This window comes from Argiope bruennichi, chromosome 11 (genome assembly GCF_947563725.1).
Source record: "Argiope bruennichi chromosome 11, qqArgBrue1.1, whole genome shotgun sequence".
Taxonomy (NCBI): domain Eukaryota; kingdom Metazoa; phylum Arthropoda; class Arachnida; order Araneae; family Araneidae; genus Argiope; species Argiope bruennichi.
This window is the reverse complement of record NC_079161.1, coordinates 54,655,760-54,668,725: the sequence shown is the minus strand read 5'-3', so window position 1 is coordinate 54,668,725 and position 12,966 is coordinate 54,655,760. Positions and strand designations below refer to the sequence as shown.

Here is a 12,966-nt window from a genome sequence, read left to right as displayed (position 1 = left end):
TAATTAATTTCTAGAGGGATAGAATCTCCTGGCTCTTTTATGTCTTTAATTGGTATGGACAAACCTCATGATGCATCCATTGATAGTGGTCCAATGAATATTAATGCTTCAGATGTAAGTAAAAATTTTCTAGATCTTGGAAATGCAATTTTCCTTTGTATGGATATTTCACAGTGGTTTAACTTTCTCTTATATGAATTTTGCAAAGTATTATAGCCATTGAAAAATGCAACCTTAGGTGTTTGATGCACCTCAGTTTTACACCAACTTGAGGCAGAAAAGTAATTTTTGAAATTATGCTTATCTATTTGTAAATATGGTAACTTAAAAGCACATTGAGCTAGATAATGAAATTTGCTGTGTAGGCTTACCTCCAAAATTATAGATTTCTTCCAGATTTTGGACAAACTCCATCTAATGTAAATATTGTTAATATGAATTCTGTCCATGTACTTGTAATTAAAAAAAATGTAAAGAGTTAAATGGATAAAATTTAATTGCCTAAAGTGAAAATTGCATGAGACTTAAATCAAATCTGTCAATAGAATGATTGTGTGCATATTCTCATGTAGGTAAATACAACGACTCAAAAAAGCAAAAATAAATGAAATTTGGTTTTCTGATAAAAATTATAGATAAGTTTTAAATTTTGTTTTTGCTCACCAAAAAGAAGGTTTTCAAAATGCATACTCATATATGTGTGGGGGGGGGAGAAGGCGACGACCAGCATTAATATGAAAATATATTTATTATAATTTCACTCTTAAAGGATTAACACATTTCCAAATAATTCAATTTCTTCTGTAATTTAGAAATGTCAAACAGGATGATATTCCTTTTTTAAAGCGGCCAGTATATGTCAGCACAGTTGCACAATAACATGAAGTAATTGAATCTTAAAAGTTTTCACTTTTTTACTTGTATCATATGCATGAAAAACATGCACTAACGTCCATTCACCAGTCCAGTAAAACATCCATGGCAAAATCCACTCTTATCAAAATTTTTAGCATCAATTTAACATCTTAAATTGTACTAACGTCCACAGCTTTTTCAACAATTTGCTAGGGGTATTCACGAGAAAGGCCGAGCCCCCCAAAATGTGGGGAAAGGCGACGACCAGCATTAATATGAAAATATATTTATTATAATTAAAGGACAAAACATTACTATACTAACATAAAACATATAAAGATACATGAGCGTGAGCTTTACGTCTTACAGACTCACTGCCCAACTCTCGTCTGCCAATAATGGCAGGAAAGCATCATATGATCAATGACATGAACCAAGATGACCAGCATGGTGCCATACAGGATGCGATATCTGTCAGCACTTCCCATATATATATATATATATATAATACTCATTAATCTCTACACAAAAGTTGGAAGACAGAAAACATTCAGTTTATATTGTCACTCTTCTGCCTTGACCCAATCTCCAATTTTGATCGCAGTAAAAGTCAGATTATTTATTGTGTGTGCAACCTTTCCCAAAATTTCCATACATAAGAATGATATCTTTATGAAAATGTATATAAGAAAATTTTGATAAGACCATTTTCCCTAGTTATGTCCTGAAATTAGCAAAAGAAAGAAATTTTGTTTCATATTTACGCTTTTTTCAAGTGGGATAATTAATCAAAATCATTTTAAAATTTTGGCCTATTTTAGCTTGTAAATTAAAAACTATTACTTAATTTATTTTTTTTATCTACATAAAAAGAGGAAAAATTCTTTTTTAAAAAAATCTTACATGAAACTTAAGTTATTTATTATGAATTGGATTATGTATAAATGAATTCATTTGAATTTTTAATTAGAAATCTGAATTCTTTTATACACTTTGTCTTTTGCAGCTTATGCTTGGTATTAATGTCTTGAAAGCTTGTGCTAAAAGATGTGTGTGCCCAAATGATTCTGTGGTAAGTGGAATTTAGTCTTAATTTTTTGGTGTATATTTTTTAAAATGCAGTTGCTGCTGCTTAATGTAATCACTTTAAGACTTAAGAAATTTGATAACAATAATCAGATTAGGTATTATGTATACTCTTATTTTTTTTAATTTGTTGAATGATGCTGCATTCCTGGTTTTAAATTAGCAAATGCCAGGCTCATTTTGGCGTTTATTGGATTTTTTTTTTTCTCAATATATTTATTTTTGTCAGAATCATCAACATTTATTGCTTGTTTTTACTTGCAAAAAGTCCATGATTTTTCAAAATTTTACAAAGAAGCAATGAAATTTTCAGCTGCACCACATTGTTGCATAAACTTTCAACCGATTAAGAATTTTTTTTGTCTTTAACTCTCAAATCAGTTTTTTTTTTTTTTTTTCCCATAACTCAGTTGCAGGTAACAGTGATTTGTGTCTGTTCAAAAGATTTCAAACCAAACTTGACAGCATAGCTACCCATTCAACCCTGCTGTTCTGTTCGGGTCTGTATGACCCGAAATAAAATTTATACCTTCGTAAAAATGTATAATACAGGGATATTTTCATGAAACTTCTTGACATCTTTGGTAAATAATATAAATATGTACTCCTAGAAGGCTTTAAGTTCATTCTTATTTCAAAGGAATATTTTTCAACTTGTACCTAATGTATCGTTCGGGTCAATATTACCCAATGCAAAAAAAAATCATTTATTTTTACTCATACATGTTCAGTTTTGTTTGGAATAATTCAAAAGAGAAGATTAACACTAGTTTCTGTTATTTATCCGTTTTCGAAACCTGTTTCATTGATATATGTATTTGGTCGCATGATAAGAGAGGCCCTACAAGGTCAAAAGGTTGATATGATTAGCAGGGGGCCAGTCTCTTTGCTCTTATCCCAATGTTTCTTTTTTCCGCTGTATTTCACTATCTGATACACTGTAAAAGAGTTGTGTCTGTGAATATGAAAAAAAAAAAAAAAATGGCGAATCGCAGAAATTTGAGTCAAACTGATATAAATAAACTATTAGAAGTTTCTGATAGTGAAGAAGAAGTATCAGAATATGAAAATCATGCAAGTGATGAAATTGAGAGTGAAAGTTCTTACAACGATTTTGATACTGATATTCAACAAATGAGCTATTAAGGGAGTATTCAGTCCAAGAATCGTGAAATAAAGTGGAAAAATATTGAAAGTAAAACTTTTTAAGCATATATTTAATCATTATTTTTAGCTGGTGTTTATAAATCATATGGAGAATCAACAAAAAGCTTATGGGATAAAGAAATGACAGAAATATATTTTGTGCGACAATGTCCCTCGAAACATTTTGGACCATATCGAGAGTTATTCATTTTGATAATAAATCCTCTCATCGAGAAAGAAGAAATTTAGATAAATTAACTGAAGTGCGAAATATCTGGGAAAAGTGGATAGAAATTCTACCAAAATTATATAATCCAAATGAAAATATTTCTGTAGATGAACAATTAGTTGGATTTCGTGGCCGATGTCCTTTCAAACAGTATATACCAAGTAAGCCATCTAAATATGGGATCAAAATATAGCCTTTTTGTGACAGTAAAACTTCGTATGTACTGAAAACACAAATTTACACTGGAAAAGAACAAGGGTCAAAGCCAGAGAAAAATCAGGGAATGCGAGTAATGTGTGGTCTTACTTATGGGTATTCGGGGCACAATATTACATGTGATAATTTTTTCACATCTTACAACTTATGACAACTTCTTCTGAAATTGACTATACTTGACACCATTAGAAAAAATAAATCAGAACTTCCTGAACAAATGCCAAACAAAGAAGTTCACAGCCCTTCATTTTATTTTACAGAAGACACAACAGTTGTCAACTACATCCCAAAAAAGAACAAGAATGTTATTCTTATGAGCACTTTACATAATGACAGAAGTTAGCAACAGACCTGACAAAAAAAAACCATTAATGATCTTGGATTACAATTCAAATAAAGGAGCTGTGGATACTCTTGATCAACTTTTAAACACATACACTTGTGAAAGAAACACAAATCGCTGGTCCATAATAGTATTCTATAACATGCTTGATAATTCTGCGTACAATGCATTTGTTCTCTGGACTTCAATATGTAATGAATGAAATGAAAACAAATTGACTAAACGAAGACTAATTTTAGAAGAACTGGGAAAATCACTCATTCTTCCACTCACTGAAGCAAGGCTACACCGACCAAGAAGAGAGAATTCAATAAAAATAATTAAACGAATACAAAAGAAAAGGGAAAACATATCATCTGGATCTGCTGAAAATACTTCATTGTATGTCAAACGTGCAAGGTGCAAGCTCTGTCTGTCAAGCAATGATAGTAAAACTAACATGTTATGTTGCAATTGTAAGAATCACATTTGCAAATCTCATGTAAAATATTATTATTCAATTTGTGAATAAAAGTACGTTTCAATTTCGAATATTTTTCTGTTATTTTTATAGATGCTTTATTTAGTAAGTTTCAATTTCAAACATTTTTTTTTATTTTTATAGCTGCTTTATATTATTAGATATATTTTTCAACTTATAATACTATTGCTTAAACCATTTCTTAGATGACAATTGTCAGTCATAGCAAGAAAGGTTAGTTTTCTGAGTCGGGTCATATTGACCTGAATGCTACATGCGTAAAGTAAATATGAGCAGAACAGCAGGGTTAAATCATTCTTGATTGCTCTAGTCTAGACAACAGAATGTGAAAAATAACTTTCAAACATTTCCTTGCTTCTGGAATGTGAAATTCCATAAACATCAGTCATGAATGTTAATTGAAAGCTGGGTCAATTCTCTACTTCAAATCTTATTGATTGACATAGTGATCATACTGAATGAATATTTTTGTTACAATTATAAATATATTAGCTCAAGAAAAGAAATTTTAGTAATATAAAGTAAATGATTATATTAACTACAATCACATTAAGCAGCATCCATTGTATTACAGTCTTAACAGAATAATTAATGCGAACTATTTTAAATTTCTAGATGGCTCACAAAGGGAATTTTATTCATCCACTTAGTGACTCCTTTGGTTGTACATTTTATCGAAATCCTGCTGCGCCGTATATTCTTTTAATTATAGATAAAATTATTCATATAATTAGGTAAGAGGTAATTTGAAAAATCTCATCTAAATTTCTTTATAAGTTATTTTTGTTTTTATTGTAAAAAATATAATTTTTTTCAGTATTTTAAATGAATTATATGATCCAGTGTACCAAGAAAAAATTCATCCAAGTTATCAAAGAATCTTAGATCTCACAGATGCAGACAAAACAATTCTTTTAGGTAAATATTACTTCTAATTTTTAGTTATATTAATCTATTGCAGGAAGGAAATTGCATTGATTTTGCATTTAAGTTTTGGCATTATATAATTAAATGATAGTTCAAGATCTAATTAAAATCCTAATTAATTTCCAAAGTTTTATCTTAATTTTACCCATATTAATTTAATTCTAAAATGTTCTCTTATTTCCTGATCCAATTCAACTTTTTCTATTTAATTAATGCTATATAATTTCTGTCAAACACTGCAAGTGAAAGGATAAAAATCTGTCAAGCTAAACGAATTCTTTTAAAATATACCTATGTTTTCCTTACCTAAATGAGCACTTCTAAAGAAATCCCTGTCAAAATCTCACAGTATATAATCACTGGGGATAAATATTTTGCTCTTGTGTCATACTGTCGATTGTCACTTCTTGCTTGTACATAAAATTATGCCTTCTGGGATGGAATAAAAGCGAAGTTTTAAAATTTTAAAGTGTCTTTTCTGAAACAAACTAACTCTTCACCATGAAACTGCATTATATATATATATATATAATATAAATTTGTTTAGCTTATATATGTTCATAAATTTTGAAATGTAAATATTTTCCAAATATAAATGTATTATTTCCCACAGAACAAGTGAAAAGCATTGTATGACCAGCCAGTCGGAATAGGTTCCATCTATTTCAAATACGTCCAATGCATCCATATAACTCACTAATATACACATTCAAAAATCCCAAGGGGAAATTAAATTATGATTGCCCCATTGCATTAGAATCACAAATTGTCCTAGTTGTAAAATTGCCTGTTAAAATATCATCCTTTGATGCTTTCATGAACCAATGCCATTTGGATAAAAAATTTGTATATACAAAGAACTGCAACTCTGAAAGCATTTTAGAAAGTGACAAAAGGAGGCTTGTAATCTATTTTTATTCTCTTTTGTTAGGAATGATATCACTCCATCTACCAAACAATGACTGGTGTCAGCAGTTGTTTATCTATTTATTTTAGTTTTGCTTAAATATTCTGTCATTGTAACCCATAATATTTTGTGTTTGCAATTATGATATGCCTGTTTTTATAGTCTGTGTATTTTCTGTAGGTGGTTCAAGGTCACATTTTTTGCCTCGATACTGGTTGTCTGCATCCCAATGCTGAGGCAAACAACAGTGTCACTCTTTTTTTCTTTTTTTTTTCACACAGTTTTTAGGATATTCCGATAATTTTTTGCTTTATACTTTGTTCAAGTTCATTATAGTTTGTTCAAAATTGATAAATTTATTTATGCTTGCATTGTACATTTACTGGGATTTAATTACCTTTGGCAGGAATCCTTTGTGTACATCTAGAAGAGATATAGAGAATGCACATTTCACGCATTGATAAGAAAATGATTGGTGATTAAGGGTCCTTTTCCTTGAAATATTCACCTTTTTTCTCACAGGATATAACAATGTATAAAAATATATGCATTTATTTTTCAAACTCAAAAGTACAATGTTTTAAATATATCAAATTTGGTATCTGATTTTATGACTATAATTTTTATTTCAATCAGAAGGGGGGGAAAAAAAGCATCTTAAACGAAAATTTGATCTTCAGATATTAGTGCCCATTCGCTAGGGATTAACCACCAAAAGATTGGCCGAGAATCGGATGGTAGATTCAGTAAAAATTTTAATACACTCTTATAGAGTAATGCATTTCTTGCATCACAATTGATTTTACCTGAGGATGCAGTAAACTTTTACCAAACATGAGGATTATGTCACTATAATGACATAAGTTTAGTTAAATTATATTCTTTTAAATTAAAATTCTATGTCAGAAAATATGTTAGATACTGTTCAACATTTTTAATAAAATGCATAATTTAAACTATTCTAAATATTATCACAGTTAAAAAGAAGAAGAAAATGAACAAATATTGATTGAAAAGATCTTTTTACTGTTTTAAAAAAGCTGGTAGGGTGTGTTTGTTGGGAACAGTGACTTAACTTCGACTTTTCAAAAAATTTTGCAATAAGTAATGCATCGTTTTATAATGCATTTTATTAAATGTCTGCTACTTTTTTCAATTCGTATCAAACAATTCGTATACTTTTCTTTTATAATTTAATTTTTTGTGTATTAAATGCAATTTAATTATCACTACTTTCATTGTAGGCAGTTGTTACAAAATCATCCAATTATATGAGTTTATTTTCTCATTCATCATTTTCAATTAATTCTTTGGCTCTCCTTTCTTGATATCTGAAAACAGTGTAAGAATAGATAAGGGTATCTTGTGAATACTTCTTTAATCGGGCAATGAAGCCATCACTTCTGCATACCATGTCTAACTAAAATTTTAATATTGGATAAATTCACTGGAAATAAATCAAAATGATTGTATTTGGAAACATTTTAAGCATTAATGAATGGATGTTGTTTGGTTTTTTTCCAGGAATTCCTGTGATTGAAAATTCTCATCTGAAAACATCTAGTGATCATATGAGATTTTATTTGCATAATATGTTTGATTCTTGGTAAGTTCTATTTCGTATCAAACCTTTAAGAGCTTGGGTTGGTGACCCCCCCCCCCCTTCTTTCTCTACATCAAGGTCTTTTTCTATATAAAAACTGCCATTGACTGGGGTTCAAAATTATGAGATCCATCCCAAATTAGTTCTAGTATTGTTTTCCATTGGGAAGATTAGTATTTAAACAAAATCTTTCTAAATGTTTATGATCTATTTTGCATGTATGACTAATAACATTTTGCAGCCAATCTTTTAATTAGGAATACTGTTTATATTTTGATCTCGGCTCACAGATTTCTTAGAATTACTATTCAAATGCAGTATTTGTGAAAGGGTTCAAATACTTTTAAAATGATGCTAATTATGTACTCTATTCTGTTATTTGTACTGTTAGTATACACTATTTTTCTGTTATTATACACTATAAGAGTAATCAAAGTATTTTTATTCTTCAAATCTTTGTAAACATTTAAGCAAAGTTATTTTATTGGATTTGCACTTGATCTGTTTATTACATACATCAACCAGCCTAAAAAAGTGAAGTCATATAACATTAGAGTCAGATAAAAAGAAAATGTAACTGTCCACATCATCTAATTACCCATTGTCTTATTTGATGATGGAACTTCATTTTCTTATTCCTCATACAAATGCCTAATTGATACCAACATTATAATTTTATGATGGTGCAATGCACATAAGTGACTTATTATGTAAAAATCCCCAGCAACTGGATTTAAAAAAATTTAGTCAAAAACATTTTAAAAATAGCAAGTATAATCTTTAAATATTACAAATTTGTTTCTTAATATCCTAATATTTCAGTGAGCTTGGCTTGCAAATTCCACAAAAAAATTGAATTAAATAAAATCAGATGTAAGAAGTTTTATAAATGATTCCAAAGAATTTAAAAAAGCAAACAAAATCTTCATTCCTTAATTTTTAACTGTGAAAGTACAGCATGTGATTTAACAGTTGTTGAAAAAATTAAAGCAATTTGAATTTCATTGCAACAATAAGAGGGAAAAAACTATGAAAAATTTTTGGAACTAAATTTGTATCATTCATTGAAAAGATTTTGTTGTTGTTGTTGTTGTTGTTTTTTCAATATGATACAAAAATGATTTTTTGATAATGTTATCTGATGTTATCAGGGAAAAAAAACACTAAAATTTTAATTTCATTTTAATTGCAAATCATTTTAATATGCATACTCTGAATCTCTAAGGTGCATTCATTTGAAATTTAATAGGTCTGTAATCTGGCTTATGGAAGGCCAACAGATTGATATATTTACTTTTATTATTAATAGACATCATTTATAAGTTAGCAAAATAAAAGTCAAGAATTAAGATTACATATTTATTTCTATGGAAAATGTTTTATAACATTCAAATAAATGTACCATAATATTAATACTTGAGCATTAACAAATGTATTCTAACATTCAATATTGGGTATTTTTGTAGTAATATTTTAGTATTTTATCATTTTCAAATTAAACTAAAGCAAAAATTGAAATGATTCATATCCAAAGCTACTGAATTAAGTTAAATGTGTTTCTGGTTCATACTAAGTAGAATTTCAAAAATCAGGCCAATTTGGGCCTATTAGTATAGATTTTTTAATGACTTATTAGAAAATATAAAATATTAGAATAATTTCATTCACTTTATTTGAACATAAGTCATTTTACACTTAATATTGATCACCAAAAACATTTGGCCTCAAATGTCTGTATATCTTCAGTACATTAATTTAAAATTACTTTTTATTGTTTTGATACATGAACTAACTTTTAGTTTCTTACAGTTTGCATATTCTTGGTTGCTCAGTTGAAAATCTTGGGATTGATTTCTATACCATTCCTGAATTACCAACTCTATTGAAGGAAAAAATTCTACATAAGATTGAATACATGCCTCCTTTGAAGCTAAGAAACTTAATTCATATCCTTTTATTATATTTTGAATAATAAAATCAAATCTACTTTTTGTGAATTCTAAGTTGTTCATCCTAAAAATATTGTTTACCTGTTGCCTTTTTAGTGATCTGCTGGTTCATTGAGAATTTTATTTTTTTTTAAACTCAGTATATAAAGTTCATTATTTCCTTTACAAAGAATGGTTAAACAAAGCCTAAAGGACATCCAAAGAAAAGCAGGCAAATAAAATCAAAAAATGCTAAGAAACGATGGTCAAAGAAATCCTCTGATTCAGAGCCAAGCAATTCTAATGACATTTTGAAAGCTGGTGCTACAAACTGCAACGAACACAAAATAGTGAGTTCACCGTCTAATATTGTGGCTAACAGTTAGATTATTTGTGCAAATCACTTTGGTCTTCTTTATTGAAGAATATTCCTTGTTATGAATGTCAGGAAAAATCTCTTCAAATCCTTCAAGAAGTTCTTTTGGTTTTTCACCAAAAATGTGTCTTTCCTGTGCTAATTGTGGTAAACAATTTGGTTCTGCATTTACCAGTGAAAGGGAACTTACAGTCAAAACCTTCCAAGTGAACATCAAGGTTGTAGAGGCCTTCTTGGCTATTGGTAGAGGCCACTCTGCTTTAGAGACTTTTTCTATGGTACTTGGCACTCCATCAATGGATGTAAAAACATTCAATAGGTGTATGAATAATATATGCCAACAAAATAAAGAAATGAAATTACAAATGCTCACTTTATCACAAAAAGCCATTAGAGATGCTTGCATCCAAAAAAAATTCCTCATTAAAAAAATCTGCAGTTCTTGACATAAGTGTGTCATATGATGGAACTTGGCAAAAACGATTACATGCATCTAACTTAGGAGTTGCATGTGTAATTGACATCCTAACTGGTATTGTCATTAACTATGAAGTCTTGTCAAAATACTGCCATGAGTCTGAAATTTCAAAAAGAGATTTGAAGGAACTCTCTATTGATTTCAGCATTTGGTTTGAGGGCCATAAATTTGAATGCAAAAAAAAAATTTCATGGTTCATTTGGCAGCTTGGAAATGCGTTCTGCTATAATTATGTGGAAAAGATCCATTGAAGAATGTGGCTTCAGATACATGAAAATGCTGTGTGATGGGGATTCAAAGACTTTTCAATACCTGAATGAGGAGAAACTTTATGATACCGACCTAGTTGAAAAAGAAGAATGCATCCACCATATCTCTAAAAGAATAGGTACTGCTTTACGAATAAAAAATCGAAGAATGGAAAATTTTAAAAAGTCACTTTAGGAGGTAAAAAGTCTGGTAGTTTGAAGGATACTACTATAGTAAAGCTGAAAAATGACTGTAGAAAAACAATAAAATACAACTGATATTTAAAAAATGAAAACATCAATTTTTGCATCACTGTACCATTGCATGTTGACAGATTCAAAACCACAGCTCGGCAAATGTCCTGTGGGATTAGAATGATGGTGTTTTTATCAGAGAGTTATTGCGTCCAAAATCACACAAAAGCATGAAAACAACTTTATCAGAACTTGTCGTAGAAGAAATTCTCCCAGTTTATCAAAGACTAGCTTCTAATGAAATGTTGTCAAAGTGCATTTCTGCTAAAATGCAGAATACAAATAAGAGAAAGAAAAGGTTGGAATAGGGTGTAAGTATAGCTGTGAGAGAGTATAATCTGGGATATTTAAAAAAATCTTTGCTTGATTGAAGAAAATATATCAAAAGTTGATCTCGATCATATATATGAAAGTTGATATATGAAAAATATATGAAAGTTGATATATAAAAATAGTTCTCGTTTTATTATAGCTCAGAAAAAAGAGCAGCACAAAATAAAAGAAAATCATTGCTATCATATAAAAAACAAAGAAATGAAAAAAAAATTCAAAAACAAGCACATGTCAGGTTACAAAAAAAAACATGAAGGTGTAACTTATGCAGCAGGTGCATTTTGATCTGCTTCAAATTTTGTATTGTATTTGTTTATGGCTGTATATATAGATTAAAAATGTTATATGAATATAAATAAATGTTTATGCTTTATGAAATGTTATTAGAAAAGTCTTGATTTTAAAAAAAAGGAGTTAGTTTTGATTCACCAGTTGTATTTCCTTTATATGCTTTGTGCATTCTTAAATAAATTTTATATATGTGCATTTGTATATATTTCATGAAATAAATCATTCTTTTAATAAACATGTATATTTAACAAATTTAAGTTGTTTTAAGTAAGTTCTGCTCTTAGGAATCATTTGAATGTATTTTTAGCTTTTTCTCAAAATGAAATTTTATGATGCTCTTCAAATTTTTAAATACTGCATGTGCATCATATTTTTAGTTACAACTCTGAAACGTTTCTGTTATGCAGTATAAACATATAGTAATATAATTTTGCATTTATAGATGAATTATGAGTTAAAAATTTTTATTGAAGACCTCAAGTAATATTACTGCATCGATTTTTTTTTAAATGTCAAATATTTCAAGTTTTGAAGTGAAAATCATATTTTCAATAAATTAAGGCATGCAAAATGTTTTGTAGAATTAAAAAATGTACCTGGAAAAAATGAAATAATTAACTTATGTTCTATTTTAATGCACATAAAACAATTTGAAATTTTAGAATATTTTAAAAAAATTGCATTTAATGTAATTTATTAATCAAATTTAGATTTAAAAAATTGCCAAAATTCAGGAAAAAATTAGCATGATTGTCAATCATTTTTGTGCTATATTTTCATGAATTATGACAGGAAAACTCTAAAATCCTACTTAATTTTTACTTATAATTTAAAAAATCCTTCCAAAGTACACATCACTACCATCCAAAATATATCGACCGTATACAATAGCTATAGATTTAAGGATGTCTTGTGACACACACACACACACGTTTTTTTCATTAACTGCTGATTTGTTTTCCAAATTAATACCCTGTGTTTTGTTTATAGAACATTTACATTCAACTTCCGTGCTGATACCCTGTATTTTATTTATAGGGCATTTGCATTTAATTTCCATCCTAAACCAAACTCAATTCAGTATTTACATTTCCCCTTCCCCCACCATATATAGTTAGTCAGTATGTATTCTTGAATTTCTGAAAAGTTTTCAAAAGGTATGTAAAACCCGTTAGCCAGATTTTGAAATGAAAGTGCAATCATTTTTTAATTTTTTCTCTTTTGATTTATTTTTGAGATAATGCAAGAAATATGAAAGTATTTT

General features: G+C 28.8%; 1 protein-coding gene across 1 annotated transcript in view; it reads left to right on the top strand.

Moving 5' to 3' along the window:
• LOC129957192 (exportin-5-like) overlaps positions 1 to 12,966 on the top strand; it is a 59,793-nt gene that overhangs the window by 33,017 nt on the left and 13,810 nt on the right. Inside the window, exons 20-25 of the mRNA XM_056069391.1 lie at positions 15 to 114; positions 1,862 to 1,927; positions 4,972 to 5,090; positions 5,174 to 5,274; positions 7,715 to 7,796; positions 9,603 to 9,739. Of these exons, the coding sequence (XP_055925366.1) occupies positions 15 to 114; positions 1,862 to 1,927; positions 4,972 to 5,090; positions 5,174 to 5,274; positions 7,715 to 7,796; positions 9,603 to 9,739 (605 nt within the window). The remainder of the gene's footprint in view (positions 1 to 14; positions 115 to 1,861; positions 1,928 to 4,971; positions 5,091 to 5,173; positions 5,275 to 7,714; positions 7,797 to 9,602; positions 9,740 to 12,966) is intronic.